The following is a 16,095-nucleotide window of genomic DNA, read 5'->3' as shown; positions in this document are numbered from 1 at the left end:
ACCAGTAATGCAACAGGGTGGGAAGGGCAGAGGAAGGGGCTCTGCACAAATGGGGAGAAGTGGAACATAGGCGTCAGGATTGACGTACAAACTGGAGAGCAAGATTTTGCCTTTGAACAACAGAACAGACGCAGCCCGGCCTTTTCTCTGGATATTGGAAGGGTGAAGTGGCTTAGGAAGGGGCAGGATCAGAATAAAGATACTGTTCTACTGTGCTCATGATCCTACATGTTCCTCCCTCTTGCACACCTGTATTTTCCCCCGGACCAGTGTTGTATTCCTAATAGTGATGCAAGAGACAGACAGACACACACACGCAATCCCACTAATTGCATCAATAGGAAAATCCAACAGCAAGTACCATAGTCATGGATGCGTTAGTGCATGTATTGAGATTGGCTAGAGGGATAGCAGAGCAGGCTTCCTTCAGTCCTTATATTCCCCATGTTGTTTTCTGGGGAGGATCTCAAACTCCACTCTCTTACTGCTTCTCCAGGTGATTTCTTACTAGCTGCATTAAATATAGTAACTAACCAAATCTCTTTGGTCTCATCCTGTAGCTTTCATGTGTAACTCCCAGGGAGGACAATGGGATCACTGAAGAGAGGATGGGGGGCCTTAAAGAGACATGCCAACTTTTAATGAATCATGTAGCATAATCCTACCATGTGTAGTACTATGGGTCCTAACCCTCACTCTGGAGGTAAGATACTCAGCTGGGAATAAGATTCCTGTGAAAGATGATTATACCGCATCTTCTCAATAAGGTTACCTTTATCTAATCACCATGGCTAATGAGTTCCTTGCCCAGCATTAGTGAGGGCTTTTATCAGGCAGATGAGAAATTTCCTTGGCTCACTGTTCTTGCAGTTACAAATCACCTTCTAAAGAACAGCGTAAATTCTGAAATGCATCAGTAGCATTTCCTGAGCACAGCTCGGAATGAGAGAGCGATACTTACGCTGTACCCAGTTCCCAGTGACCGGGCTGAGAAAGTTAGGATACAGGCCCTGCGGTTTCTCAATTCTGTTCAGGACTTTGCGGATGTTCATCACCTACAAAGAGGAAACGGACAAGACACTTTCTATTTTTCCATTAAGAAATCCAACATTTCTGCACTATAAGTGAAACTAGTGAAACTTTGCAATTAGAATCATAGGACTGGAAGGGACCTCGAGACGTCATCTAGTCCTGTTCCCTGCACCCAAGGCAGGACTAAGTAATAACTAGACCATTCCTAACCGGTGTTTGTCTAACCTGCTCTTAAAAACCTCCAATGATGGAGATTCCACAACCTCCCTAGGCAATTTATTCCAGTGCTTAACCACCCTGACAGTAAGGAAGTTTTTCCTAATCTCCAACCTAAACCTCTCTTGCTGCAATTTAAGCCCATTGCTTCTTGTCTATCCTCAGAGTTTAATGAGAACCATTTTTTCCCTATTGGTTTTAACATCCAGTTGGACAAGCAGTGGTCCAAGGACAGTGTCATTTATTGTAAATGCTGCTATTGTTTCAGGATTGGGAAATGAAAACTATCATATCCCTTAGGGAAGGGTCCTCAAGAGAGTGACCTTTCTATAGGAATTCTGAGGTCCAGGGGATAATATTTGTTATTAAATTCTATAGCTTTTTAGAATAATTTCTAGAGTCTCACCTAGGTCCCAATTCCACAAGGTACATAAGCACTTGCTTAACTTTGAATTCAATGGGACTGCTCCCATGCTTAAATGTAGGCATGTGCTTAAATACCTTGCTGAATTAGAGCCTTTAATTCCTAGAACAGCCCCACTTAATTCCTACAGAGCCTCTGTTGGTTTCAACCCTACTAAACACTACAGGACTTTTATGTAACGGATGAAAATAAATTGTCTGCAGTATATATATTCCATTGTAACCTACACAGCAGCGTATATACTCTAAACCTTTTAGACGATTAGACAATTTATATGCCAAATGCTGGCCACACAGATTTAAGTCAGTGTTTCCAAGGAAGTGATCATGCTGCCCGATGTTTACTGAAGTTTAGTAGCATGGCACATTAATGACCTGTTTGAACAAAGACACAGATGGACATTATTCCCATTAAAAATCACACGGGTCCCAAGCTGCATGCTAATGAGTTGATTTGCTCCTCTGAAGTCATTTCCCTCCGGATGGCTCGCTGAGCCTATATCCTCCTGTGCTTCCTCTCTCGCATGGTGTTATCTTTAACCCCATACATTTGCAGTGGAATATAATGAGCGTGTTCAGGGTGGGAGAAGCCATTACAGAAAAGGTTCTCACTCTAATTCGTTTGCTGGGTTTGCAGCCAGAAAAGGGGAACTTGATTGACTTCCAGGGAGATGGGGGGGACAGACTATCCCAATACAGCACAATTTAACAACAAGGAATTTGGAATTAATCCTAGATTTAAACACTGCCCGCTCCCCCCTTTGCCCACCCCTTGTGTTTTTGGTACACATCTGCCCTTTCAGTCCCTCACTCAGCTCTCCTTCCCACCCCACCCACTTTCCTTTCTTGTATCTCTCTCTTCTTTCACTCCCTCTCTCTTTTTTCTCTCCTTTCTGCAATTTATCATTATAATTTTCCTCTTGTATTATTAGCCTCCCTTCTTCGTTCCACATTTCCATTTTTTCCTTATCTTTCCCATTCAGTTTCCACTTTTTCTTCATTTTCTGCTTCTCTCTCCTATTTGACATTGTATCTCTCATTATTTTTTCATGGTCTCTGTTAGCTTTTCTCTACCACGCTCCCGCATCCCCTTTCCATTCGGCCTCTCTCTCCCTGACCCCAAAATCACTGAGCAAGCAGGGTGGCAGGCTAGCACTGCAAAACATCCTGCGAACAATCTGTACTCAAGCTATTTACCTGGAAATACAGGGAGAACAATTTAAGTATTTTCACCACACACTGGTACTCTGGGTGTGATCCATTTTCATCAGACTCACAGGGGAGGTTCTGATTCTAATTGGAGTGATTTGTCTCCCTCAGAGTGAGTTCCTCAGGGAACATGTGGGGAAAGCTAATGATAGCTAGTATCCTACAGTATATTAAGTTGCTCTCACATGCACTATAAGATCACTTGAAAAAAAAACCTCAAGGTAACATGTAATATTCATAGATTTTAAATTTAGAAGTTACAAAAGGAATCCGATGTGTCAGCTGTCAGACCTTTCCCACATAGGAGACCTTTGCGAAAATCCTGAGGGCTGGAGCATTGCATTTAAAGTCAGTTTAGAGTAGCAATTCTCCACGGCTGCAGTGTGTTAATATTAACATACCAGAGTTATTAACCATTATTGTTGTGGGATGCACCAGACAGGTTAATATAGCCTGTGCCTCTGTATTTAGGACTAGCTTTTTGCCTCAACTTACTAAGACCGAGGCACACAAAAACGAAGGCAGCTGCCAGTCATCACCACTGCAGGAAGCAGGAATGTGGAAGGGCCAAAAAAAATGTAAATAGAAAAAAAAAAATCTTAGGAGTCTTCCAACCCCAAGTGGAGCACCAGAACCTCAGACATGTAAGAGTGTGGTCAATGCACAAGACTGGTGCATAGATATGAAACTCAGTCCTTAAAAAATATAATCAGTGCTCCAGACTCCATCACAGAAGGAGTCATTAGACTCATCGGCGTGGGGCGTACACGAGTTATTCAGTAAATTCTCTCACATGATACACTGACCTGATGTAAAGAAATAAGGACCCTACAGTGGGACAGTCAGCACGGCATCTGGAATTCTGCCACTGGAGGCTGGGATCAGCTGAAGTACTTGTGCTGACAGGCTGGAGGCCAGGCATTTGCAGGGGAGAGTCCCTGGCTGCCAGATCCCGTTAGTGACCTCCCCAGCCCGCAAGGCACACATTTATGGTCACGTGTCTGTCTCTGGATTGTCACCAGAAAGGTTTCTCTTCTGGTGAGCTGGGGTGGTAGAGCAAGAATGGCTGGCTGCACTGTCTGCTCTGGGCGGCTGCATGTAACATGCTACTTTATGTCATAAGCCCAGATGCCAGGGTGACGGGTACATAAGAATCATTTCAGTAAAGAATGAGTAGTTAAGTACTTGCCTTTTCTCTAAACACTGGGTTTCCGGAGAGCTCCGTGAGGTGCAGGAATTCTAAATGCAGGGTGCCAAATTCTGCCAAGATACTGCTTCCTGCAGAGGCCCAGCCCCAACTCCAGCTCATGCCACTATGAGGACAAAATAGGGAGCCTTCATTACCAAGCAAACACAGCAGATTTCTCTACAAGCCCAGGGTAAAGCTCTCCCTCCGTATCCCCTGGGCAGATCCTGCATTCGCTCTGCAGTGTGAAACCCCTACTAGATGCCAATGGTGTGGAGAATTTTGCTTTTAACCAATATGGCTCAAGGACATTCGCAGGTTTACAGGGACCTTGTGTGTCGAACAATTAGTGACACCAAAGAGTTCTTAGCTTTATAGGGGTGGTTTGGCCCAAAGCAAATAAGCCAGCTGAGCAGGTCCACTGGACAAGGCAATCTCAAATAACCACAATCTCCTATACAGAGATGGGCTTGAACCAGCCCCTTGATGCAAACTCACACAAGTGCTGCATTGGCGGGAAGGCACAGAGGGAGAACGGAGGTTTCCCAGATGGCTCATCCCTACAATGGGCTAATCCAAAGCCCCGGATTCCTGGAAGTTCGGGAGGCTTGAAAGCCTAGTTTTGAGGTACAGCACTACCTCTAATCTGCAGTTATACAGCACCTTGTCCCCAAAGCATCCTCACATGCTTTGTATGCCTCTACATTTAACACCATAGAATCATAGAATCTCAGGGTTGGAAGGGACCTCAGGAGGTATCTAATCCAACCCCCTGCTCAAAGAAGGACCAAACCCCAACTAAATCATCCCAGCCAGGGCTTTGTCAAGCCTGACCTTAAAAACCTCTAAGGAAGGAGATTCCACCACCTCCCTAGGTAACCCATTCCAGTGCTTCACCACCCTCCTAGTGAAATAGTTTGTCCTAATATCCAACCTAAACCTTCCCCACTGCAACTAGAGACCATTGTTTCTTGTTCTGTCATCTGCTACCACTGAGAACAGTCTAGATCCATCCTCTTTGGAAACCCCTTTCAGGTAGCTGAAAGCCGCTTTCAAATCCCCCCTCATTCTTCTCTTCTGCAGACTAAACAATCCCAGTTTCCTCAGCCTCTCCTCATAAGTCAAAAGAAGAACAGGAGTACTTGTGGCACCTTAGAGACTAACAAATTTATTAGAGCATAAGCTTTCGTGGACTACAGCCCATGTGCTCCAGCCCCCTAATCATTTTTGTTACCCTCCGCTGGATTCTTTCCAATTTTTCCCACATCCTTCTTGTAGCGGGGGGCCCAAAACTGGACACAGTACTCCAGATGAGGCCTCACCAACGTCAAATAGAGGAGAATGATCACATCCCTAGATCTGCTGGCAATGCCCATACTTATACAGCCCAAAATGCCGTTAGCCCATTGGGTGAGTGCATGGGTGGGTGGGGCAGCAACCAAATCAGCACACAGCGCTGCACAACGCATGGGAAGGGGAAAAACCCACAGGCACTGGGACAGACGTGACACGTACAAAAAACATCCTGGGTTCTAATATCCATGCAGCCCAATGTTCTACTCTGAGATACCATGACTTCCTGGGCCTCATCTTACTGACCTTGCAAAGAACGGAGGGCCAGATACACCCACGGAAAGCTAGCAGACACTGTATAAAGCTGATTGTTACACACTTGTTTGGTTGGTTGTTTGGATCTACTCTCACCAGACCCTTCCCCTCTCCCTCCTCCCACAAGCCACTATTCTTTATGCTAATCTCCAGTTCTGCCAACTCCGGGCAGAAAGGAAAAAATCCCCATCTCCGTTACTGCATCAGCACGGTGTGAGTAAATGGGAAGTGTGTCCTAATGGTAAACAGCAGTGCATACACGTGGGGGTCCTGTGGTGATAAGGCCTCGCACTGGGTGGAAATGGATTGCCAAAGGGGGAGCTTTCTGATCACTAACGTTCTCACTCACTCTTTACTTGACCCTTTCCCTGCCCCCAACCCACTGCTATAAATTACAGCTCTCTGCAGCAATTCTGTCTCTCACAAATCTACACAGACAGGAAAAGTGACCTATAGCTTGAGGGACTGATCCCAAAATAGCTCTGCAGCTGGTGGGCCAGGGAAGCTCAGCGGTTCTCTTTCCAGCAATGATGCAGGCTTGAGCTCTCGGTTACCACGATTCTTGGTAGAAATTGACAATATTACGTATTTCCGATCACGAGCCTTCCTTTTTTAGGGTAGCCAGAACCATCGCTGAAACTGAGGGAAAACACTAGATGGCGCCTGAAGGCTTCTATATCAGAAGATAAGGATTTCTGCTCTCGATCAAAGGCTAAAACTAATGACCTTTCACCAGAAAAATGTTACTCTTGTCTGAGAAATGCAGAAAGCATTTTTAGGAGCTGAATTATTCCTTATGCCTCCAGAGAAAAGCAGCAAACCTTTCAGCAGACAGCCTATTCCTCCTGTAATTTAAACTGATAGAGTATTCTTCTCTTTCTGTCCGAAACTGGCTGCAAACTTTGCTGTGTGCAGTTAGAACAGCTGTTCCAAAAGTGATTGTATTTCAGCAGCAGGAATCCCACTGTCCATATTTGGAGGAAGGGTACAGTAAATGCCAGCTCATTTTGAGTGAGGTTAAATGCAGGATTAGTTTAATATTGGCTATATCTACCATACAAGACTATATCCTGGTGTTGGACGGATGCACTACTAAATGATCTCATGGGTGTTCCTTTATCTGTCCACTAGGACCCTAATCATCATATTTTCTTTAACTGCTGCATTGAAAAAATAGGAAAATACGATCTCACAAACAGAAATCACCTAATAAGCCGCTGTGACAGATAGGGCAACTTCCTGCACAAACCTTACCGAATGAAGTTTAAGTTCCTCATTGTATTCAAAATGCAGATATTTATGTATTATTGGGGATTGTAGGTAATGTCTCCAGGGGGGAAATAGCTAGTGAAAGCCTGGGATGTGCTGTGACCTTCAAAGGACTCTTTTAAACAATGTGCACTACAAGAATGAACATTTGGTTAAATGGGTTTGTTAGGAAATCTCTTGAGGGAGGTGAACGCAAATGTACCCCCCCCCCCCATCTCCAGATCTGCAAAGCCCCAGCCTTTTGAAGCTACGCCCTGGGGAAAGGTCCATTGTCTGCTGACCAGCTGCTCCCGGAATCTCAAGAGCAAAGACCCCGCTATATAAAAGACAGGCCAACTTGTTCATGGGGGTTCTTGTTCTGAGCAAAAGGTGTTATGAACTCGTCACCACAAGAAAATCTCTGTGTGTGGCTGAACGACTGACTCCAACCAGAGTCCTTGTTGGGGATGGAAATGATCTCTGGTCGGCTTATTAGCACGCGTTTAGATTCTTTTATTGTTTTAATATGTTTTCTCTGGAATGCTTTTCACCTTAAGAATAAACGTGCTTGCCTAGGAAAAGCTGCGTGGTACCTTACAACTGTGGGCAATTACACTGTTCATAGGCTTGGAGGGGAACGCAAAGTTTGGCTGCTGGCCATTTTGGCTGTCAGGCTTAGTGGGGAAATAACAGTGTAGGCAGGGGGTCGTGCAGCCTAGAAATACCCTGGTCCGGAGGGAGTGAGATGCATGTCTCCACCTAAGACAGATGACAGCTGAGAAAGGTTGAGAGTGGGTGTCTTTGGTGGACCAGTAAGGGGAACACAGGTGCAGTTGACCTAATAATAATAATAATTAATGGAGATATCCCATCTCCTAGAACTGGAAGGGACCTTGAAAGCTCATTGAGTCCAGCCCCCTGCCTTCACTAGCAGGACCAAGTACTGATTTTGCCCCAGATCCCCAAGTGGCCCCCTCAAGGATTGAACTCACAACCCTGGGTTTAGCAGGCCAATGCTCAAACCACTGAGCTATGGGACAGCTGCTTCAAACTAGATATGTTCTGAATCAACTGGACAAGGCTAAAGACTGTGCTGGTTATGACAGAAGTACTCCTAGCTGACAGGAGTTGAAACAAATAGCCCTGAAAATCTCCATCCCAAATGCTTTGTGTAGACCGTTGGCTGAAAGGCTGCTAAGGGTTGGTCCACCAAGGACTCGAAGTAGGACCTAGGGAGAGGTTTGTTGATCAAACGAAGAAGCACCATCATATAGAAACAGACTCCACCTTTGCCAGCCCTCTGGATTGAAGACAAGCAGGAAGTGGCACTCTGCAGAAAGCATGTTCTAGCACTAGAGCTCAAATGGACTTGGTCTTCCTCGTTAGCTTCTCTAACAGCCGAGAAACATTCCTTCCAAAGACTTGATGATGACACTAGCCTTTAAGGTAAGGGAAGACATGCAGCTCTAATAGTAACCTTATTCCAAAAAACACATACTGGTATTTAATAATGATCAAAAGTCTTTTAGTATCGAGCTGGGCATTTCCACAGAGCTTTGCAAACAGAGACTAAGACACAGCCTTTGCCCCGAAATGCCAAAGTAGGAAAGAAACAAACACACAAGTCAAGATACAGGCTAATCACTTAGAGAGATTATTGCTTAGAGGGAAGGATGGGGTTTTGGAAGCAGTGGGTTTGAGCACAGAGGTGAAGGGGGGATTGGCGTCTGGCAGGCAGGAAACAGGAAAAGCCCAGAAGGCAGCAGAAGACAAAGCAGGAAGTCTGGAGTGCAAAAAAAGAGACCAAGGGATCAATAAGGAAAGGGGATTGGAGGGAGTGTGGGGACTCACTTGAGGGGGGAGAAGGGAAGGATGGAGGGCCAGAAAGGAGAATATTCCAATAATCGAGACGATCAAGGCATGGGCCTGGGTTTCAAAATGGTGGGAATAGTGATGAAAGGATGGATTTTGGGGCTATTGAAGAGGTAGGAGTTGCAGGATTTAGGAAGGGTCTGATCATGGGGGGGGGGGGGGAAGGAAAGAGAAGAACTGAAGACTGCACTGAGGTGACAAACCTGGGACATGGGAAAGATGGTGGAAGTTGTTAATAATAGAGAAGGAGGAGCATAGGAGAGGAATCTGGAAGTTCAGTATCAGAAAGAGTGAGCTTGACATTATGGAGGAACATCCAGGGGGAGACATTAGAGACAGAAAGGGAGAGGTTGGCGCTAGAGAGCAAGTTATGGGAATGGTCTATGTAGAGAAACCCGTGGAAATGGATGAGATCTCTAAGAGAGAAATGACGCTAGAAGGGGGGGGGGGGGGGGGATAATGAGCACAGAACCTGAGGGATCTCAACAGACAAGGGAAGAGTGATCAGCACCCAAAGGAGATGCTGAAGGAGCATCCAGCAAGGTGGGAGGAGAATAAGGAGAGCAGAGTTATGAAGGCAAAGAAAGGAGAAAAAGTTAAAGAAAGGGTGATCAACTGTGTCAAAAGCAGAGCTATCAAGAACCACCACCACTCCTTGACCTTAGAGAGGAGAAGGCCATTAGTAACTCTGGACAATAATTTTTCTGGAACAGAGTGTGGAGGCAGACTGCATTAGATCAAAGATGGTGCAGGAGAAGAGGACGTGTAGACCACTGGAATGAACAGCATGTTCTAGGACCTTGGACAGAGCATTCTTGATGGCACAAGGAATGGGCAGACCCACTGCAGAATTCAAGAGTGCAAGGGCAGGAGGTGGCACTGAAGTGAGTGGAGGAGAAAAGGCAGTAGCGCCCATCGGAACAGAAGCAGCATGATCTCTCTCTTCACTTCATTAGAACCTTTACATTGACCTGGCCTTATGCCAGGTCTTATATTTGTTGTGCTCAAAACTTCAGTAAAGAACATTCCAAAAAAGAGTTTGTGAAACTTCATCGGGCCTGGACCCTGTTGGGTTTCTGTGAGTTATCAGATCCTGGTTGCAAAAGTAGAAATGAAAGGGTTGAGAGACTGGGCTTTAGTTAGGAAAAACCTTCCGTTGGTTTTGGCATCTGACTGGTAGGAAGTTTGTCCCGATATTCAGACTAAATAGCCCTTCTTTCAAGGTCATCCCACTGCTCCTACTTACAGCTCCATGTACTGTATCCCACTGAACAACTCCTCATTCTGGGGAGCTTTCACCCTTCAAGTGCAGGCTGTTCGTTACGTTCCCACCATAGCCACGCTACATACATTTAGCTTTTTTCATCTTTGCTCCTACATCGTTAGTGCTGGCCCCCTAACCAGTTTCAATGCTCTTCTCAGAGCTCTAGCCAGTAATGCAGATTCTTAGTTTTAGGAAGCCTACGGCTATTTTGATTTTCTTCAGTATTAGCCAAGGTCATCGGCAAGATATTTCAGGATATCTGGGCAGATACACTCTGTCATCTTGATTGTCTTTACAAAGGGTAGCGAGAGGTATGGCATTTCTGCAAAAGGTTAGCTTGTGCTTGTGCTTGTATTGAGAAAGAGGCACCACATGAGACTTTATCATCAAGCTACGATGCAGAATGTCATTCCTGGAAGGATACAATTAAGATGGTGGAGACGTTCAAAGTTTTTCATTGTGTGTAGAGTTAAGCAGAGGGTGACAGTGACATTTGAGCAATGGATCACTCCGTGTTACATGTTCAATGAAATCTTGCACTTTACAGGGAAAGGAACCCAATGGCAGATGTGGGGTAAAACTTCCCGGGCTGCTGCTCTGAGTGTTGTGGAGGGGAGGATGAACGGTTTTTTGTTAACTCATGTTTCCTATTCTCTGTGCTTCAGCCTGTGTGCAGTTTTTAAAATCCCAGGGACTTCAGTTAGTTGGCATCAAAATGAACCAACGCGTCCTGTTGGGCAGGAAGTGCTGTGTAGTACTTAGAACTGGGGACGGGGAATCAATACTCTTGGGTTTACTCTTGTCTCTTCCACTAAGTGACCGTGGGCAAGTTATTTAACCTACCTGCCTCAGCTCCCCGCTTTATGTCACATACCTCACAGGCAGTGTTGTAGCACTAAGGTCGGGTCTACACTGAAAACTTGCATCGGCACAGCTGTGTCTCTCAGGGGTGTGAAAAATCCCTTCCCTTCCACCCACAAGACATGGGCTATGCCAATCTCCTCCAGCGTAGACAGTGCTAGTTCAATGGAAGAATTCTTCTATCAGCCTAGCTACTGTCCCTTGGGGAGGTGGATTAGCTACAGCCACGGGAGAGCCCCTCCTGTCATTGTGGTGAGTTTCTACACTGAAGCACTGCAGCTGTGCCACTGAAGCAGTTTAAGTGTAGATGTTGCCTAAGTGAATGACATGCATGTTGTGGAGTCTAGGCAGGCAGAAAACTACATGGACTACAGCCATTCATACACATTTGGATACAAAACTGTCATTTGCCACAGTCTATTTCTCAGCTCCCATGCCTGGAGCTTGTACAGATCCAAAGAAGTACCATCATGCATCTAGCCTGGCACACTGCAAAAATGTGCAGAGCAAGCGGAGTTCTAAATGCAAGCCCACCAATAACATTCAAAGGCAAATGTGAGTGGGAACATCCTATTCCCATGGAGCAGCTCTGCCAGGAAGTGAAGGAAGAAAATGTGGACTGCTTAAAAATTAATAAAACACAGCTGGATTTAATGTGAGTCACCCTTGATTACTGCCAAGATGCCTCCTGAAGTTTGAGTTGCCAAAACGAATATCCTCCAAGAGTCAGGAGGGGAGATGCTACAGAAAGATGCTAAAAGAATAACTGGGTTAAATAAAAATGAGTAAGTTCATGGAGAACGGGTCCATCAACGGCATTAGCCAAGATGGTCAGGGGCACAACCCCATGCTCAGGGCAACCCTAAATCTCTAATTACTAGAGGTTGGATGTGGAAGAAAAGGATGGATCACTCCATAATCGCCCTGTTCTGTACAGTTCTCCTGAAGCTCTGGCCACACTGTTGGAGACAGGATCCTGGGCAAAATGGACCATGGTCTGACCCAGTACAGCAGCTCTTATGTTCTTAGAGGCAAAATGCCCCTTAGGAACAGTTGTTACTCCTTTACAAGTATTCAGCACATAAATAAGACCCACTGCTAATGATGGGAAAGTAATGAGGTGTTGTCTTGCCTGCCCAGATTTATGACGCCCCGGGGGATACCAGTCGGGGTGTTAAAGGCTGGTAGAAGTTTCTCTCCAAGTTCTAGAGCTTTGTTCTTGAATACCTGTTAGACAAAAAAAAAGGAAAAGAGAGTTAAAATGTACAATATATTGCTTGCTAGTATCAGTCACATTGGTTTTCTTACACTTCACTTTTCCATACACACCCAGACACACACAGTTATAAAGCGGGTAAGAATTATGGGACATTAAAGGGCTTTCATTTCCAGATAGTGGGGTAGCCCTACACCTACCTATTGGGATGGGCCTGAACCAAACCCCATGAGGAAGTTTTGATCTGAACCAGAATTTATGGATGGCCCCTGGAGATCCACAACAGACCAGTCTAAAATCCTGGATCCCAACAGGCCTCAAACTTTGGATCTGGATGTGAGCTTTGCGGCGTTGGCTCATGTTACAGTAGAGGAGATCTCCCTTTCTAACCAAGTTCAAGGATCAGTTCCGTTAACTTCTGACGCAGAGTCCTGGGTTAATGAGTTTGAAAGTTCCCAGTTGGAATAGAACTGGCATTAGGACATTTGGCAGTTTCAGGGCACTGGGGTTTGCGTGAACCCTTTTCCCTTGGTTCTGGTGGACACACTCCTTGTGAGTTTTACTTTGAACCTAGAAATTCAAAGTTAAACAGCCAGAACTGCCAAGTTTTGCCCTATTATGGGACAAACCCACCATGTTTTCCATGGCTTCCTCATGAAACCAGAGATCATCCCAGGCTCATTAAGTGAGCTCGGCTTGGGCTTGGGGTTTCATTGTCCTAGTTCTGCAGTTCTAACCACTCTCAAAGCTGTATGCTTCCCATTGCCTAGAGATCTTCGTGTCTGTATATGTACAGCACCCATTGCTGAATCTCTGAAACCTTCTAAGTACTTTCCTTTGGAACTTGAAGTCAAGTTCTGCATTAGCTGGGGGAATAGTAGATAAACTGGATTATGCATCTGTATCTTTCTGTGCTAAAACGTGAGATCTGCCCATGTGGCACAGATCTCCATTCCCTAAGCTCCTGGAACTGCTCCTTTAACCTACTGAGCAAAGACCAGTTTCTTGGGACAAAGGTCTCCACTTCTAATGCTGCTGGCTGCTCTAACACCAATGATGGGCAGCTGGCTGGTAGCTTTGCTCAGAGTATTGTTACAAGAACATGCCTTCCTGGGCTGATTTGAGTTGATCCTGCAAAGCATGCCTTTGGGGAGAAAGGGTCCCCTTTTAAGAACTTGGTATGGGGCAGTGGGGGAAACAGAAATGAAGACATCAAAATTAAAGGAGATTTCTAAGGATGAAGCATGCCATGGTTTACAAAGCAGGTTGTTGATAGCTCACACAACTTCTAATTTCAAGTACACATATTTTATACACAGATACATACACACACAGACACTCCTTTACGTACCACTAAATTTCCAGAGAGGATCCGTGGCCTGTCATGGCTAAATTATCACCCTTTCAATTCCTAATTTCTGAGTTATATTATTCTAATCAAATAATAGTTTATGGGGGCTTGCCGCACAAAGCCACCAGACACACTTATTTGGGGACAAACTGATACAAGCAATAATCTGCGCTCAAGAGATTAGTCTTGAGCAAGAGAAGCCTGTAAGTGACAAGAGATCAAGCACAAGCCTTTTACCTCTAACCTCCCCATTTCAGTCCAAGCTGTCATATCAGCTTTAAGAAAGCAGGAAATGATTGCTCTGAGAAATACAGCACTGAGGAAACCCGAGCTTGTCCATGGGCTCTGAGGCCTTTGTCACAGCAGAGGAAGGTAGAGGGATCTGGTTCAGAAGGGAAAGCCATGAGAAAGTGACTAGATTATCGAGAGGAGAGGCACTGAACCGATACAGGACAGACACTGACCTGTTTGCAAAGTTCACTCTCTAGCTTGCTGCCCAGGCTTCATGGTTTTGGGGGCTCGCTTCCTTCTCTGTCAAGTTGAAGTCAATGGAAGCTGTGAGCATGAAGGGCTGCAGCATGGGGCACTGGGTCTTTGAGAGCTTTCCCAGCTGGGAAATCCCAGGAGGAACAAATTCCTGTATCTCATCCAAAATACAGCCTTAATTATGGAGCTTTTCCCAGGCCTCCACAAATCGATGGCATCACAATGCAAAGACTAGTCATTTCCTTCTATCATGGGCAGCTCCCTCTAGCAGAAGCCGGCCTGTAGCAATATGGGAGTTTCTTGAAAAGGTTATTTACTCGTTGCTTAAGGCCCAATCCTGCAGCCGTATGCCAGCAGAACTCCCATTGAGATCAGTGGGATCGGGCCTTCTGTTTGCCGGAGATATTCAGGGTAGAGGAGTAATCTCTTGATCGCCTCACATCTGGTTTTAAAATTCCAGCACAGCTATATTATGAGACAGATTATGTGTTCAGCTATGGCCTGCATTTGGAAGGGGCAGGGGGGAGAAGGAGGGAGCAGTGTTTTCAGTGGGAACCTTCTGATTTAGCCAGAATTCGTTGCGGGCCTAGTGCTCATTGGAACGCTGCTCCACCCCCCTCTGCTGGCTGAGTGGGGAAACCAGGGGTTGGGGCAGTTCTACCAGACGTACTTGCTTGGATCAGTCCTTGTGTAACCCTGTGGTGAGCGTGTGTTACAAATCCCCCGTTGTGCTGATCCACATAGGATATGAGTTGTTACCACCCCCACCTACAAAGCCACAGCTCTTCAGCTCAAGCTGTTGCAACTCAGGCAGATCTCTGGCTCGATCCCCAGTGTGCTGGCCATGGGGGTGGTTGTCACATCAGACACTTCCTCTTCTCAAAGGAAGCGGGTGGGTCAAATCCCGGATGAATCCCCATGTATGGGTTCACACATGGGGATTGAATCGGGAACCTCCGGAGCTGGGGGTTGTAACAGACTCGTATCCACTGCAGAGTGGCACAGAAGGGGGCTTGTAACACACACTCACCAGTGCGTGATATTTGCACACCAAAGAAAGGCTCCTTGCACATGGATGACATTAGCCACAACCTGGCCCCCTGCTTTATCAGTGCACATTTTTGCTACACAAAAAATATAACAACAATTTGGGGTTTTCACAAATAGCTGCCACTAATAAGCTAACATTTAGCGTGCAGGGCTACTTGGAGTGACCCCAAAGCTTGCGCTATTGCCTATATTTAGGCTACCAAGTAACAAGAACTGAGGGAAAGGCAAAGATCACTGCAAATGCATTTCAGTGGGGACCAATGTACCAAGCTGAAAAACGATCTTGCTAAAATTGTCCGTTGGAGAAAAGATCTTTATAGATGAGCCAGGCATGGCAAGCATAAGGTAATTGTGTGAGACTTAATTAAAAGACCGTTAGTGGGAGTTCAATATTCATAAAAAACAGGTTTAGCCTCTTCTTACAGGGGGATTATTTGATGTTCAGTGGAGCGCCGCTGGGAGCCAGCCTATTCAGAAATACACCTGCACATTCATTATTTGAGACCGCGAGGGATACACAGGATGTGTCGAAACAAACCTCTTCACCGGTTAGATAGTACGTCGTCAACAGCCCTCCGACATAACGAATGTTCACTTCGAACAAGGAAGCTTCTCCATTCTGAAAAGATCATCATCAGATAGTCACTGGAAGGTACAAGTGAAGCCTTATAGCACCCATGCAGATATAGGGCCAGTGAGAGTGCCTTGGAATAATTCTCGGTACATTCGCAAAACTCTGCAATCCTTATTCACAGTTTAATAACACTTTGCCTTTTATAGCATCTTTCATCTAGGATCTCAAAGAGCTTTATACATGAAGCTTCACAACCCTCTAGGAGGTAGGTAAGTGAGCTACAGGGATCACTTTGCCACCACTGAAATGGTTTCTGGGTAGAACGCAGCAGCTGTTCAGTAGCAGTGAAACACTACACAACAGGTTACGAAGGAAAACGTGAGAAATTATACGTTCTCCAGTTGCAAGTGCAAAGGCAATGTAGGTAGGCAGAAAACAGATATCTAAGTTGAAAGCTCATCAGGACGCTGGAGTTAACATCTCTATTCTTAAAAGAAGG

General features: G+C 45.5%; 1 protein-coding gene across 1 annotated transcript in view; it reads right to left on the bottom strand.

The window, feature by feature from the left end:
- Nucleotides 1–16,095, bottom strand: part of MAN1C1 (mannosidase alpha class 1C member 1) — an 84,756-nt gene that overhangs the window by 9,972 nt on the left and 58,689 nt on the right. Inside the window, exons 4-7 of the mRNA XM_034753768.1 lie at nt 15,561–15,641; nt 12,052–12,146; nt 4,070–4,193; nt 962–1,055 (exon numbers count right to left, since the gene is read on the bottom strand). Of these exons, the coding sequence (XP_034609659.1) occupies nt 962–1,055; nt 4,070–4,193; nt 12,052–12,146; nt 15,561–15,641 (394 nt within the window). The remainder of the gene's footprint in view (nt 1–961; nt 1,056–4,069; nt 4,194–12,051; nt 12,147–15,560; nt 15,642–16,095) is intronic.

Source organism: Trachemys scripta, chromosome 20 (genome assembly GCF_013100865.1).
Source record: "Trachemys scripta elegans isolate TJP31775 chromosome 20, CAS_Tse_1.0, whole genome shotgun sequence".
Classification (NCBI taxonomy): Eukaryota; Metazoa; Chordata; order Testudines; family Emydidae; genus Trachemys; species Trachemys scripta.
Note: the sequence above shows the minus strand (reverse complement) of the source record. Positions and strands in the feature narration are given on the sequence as shown.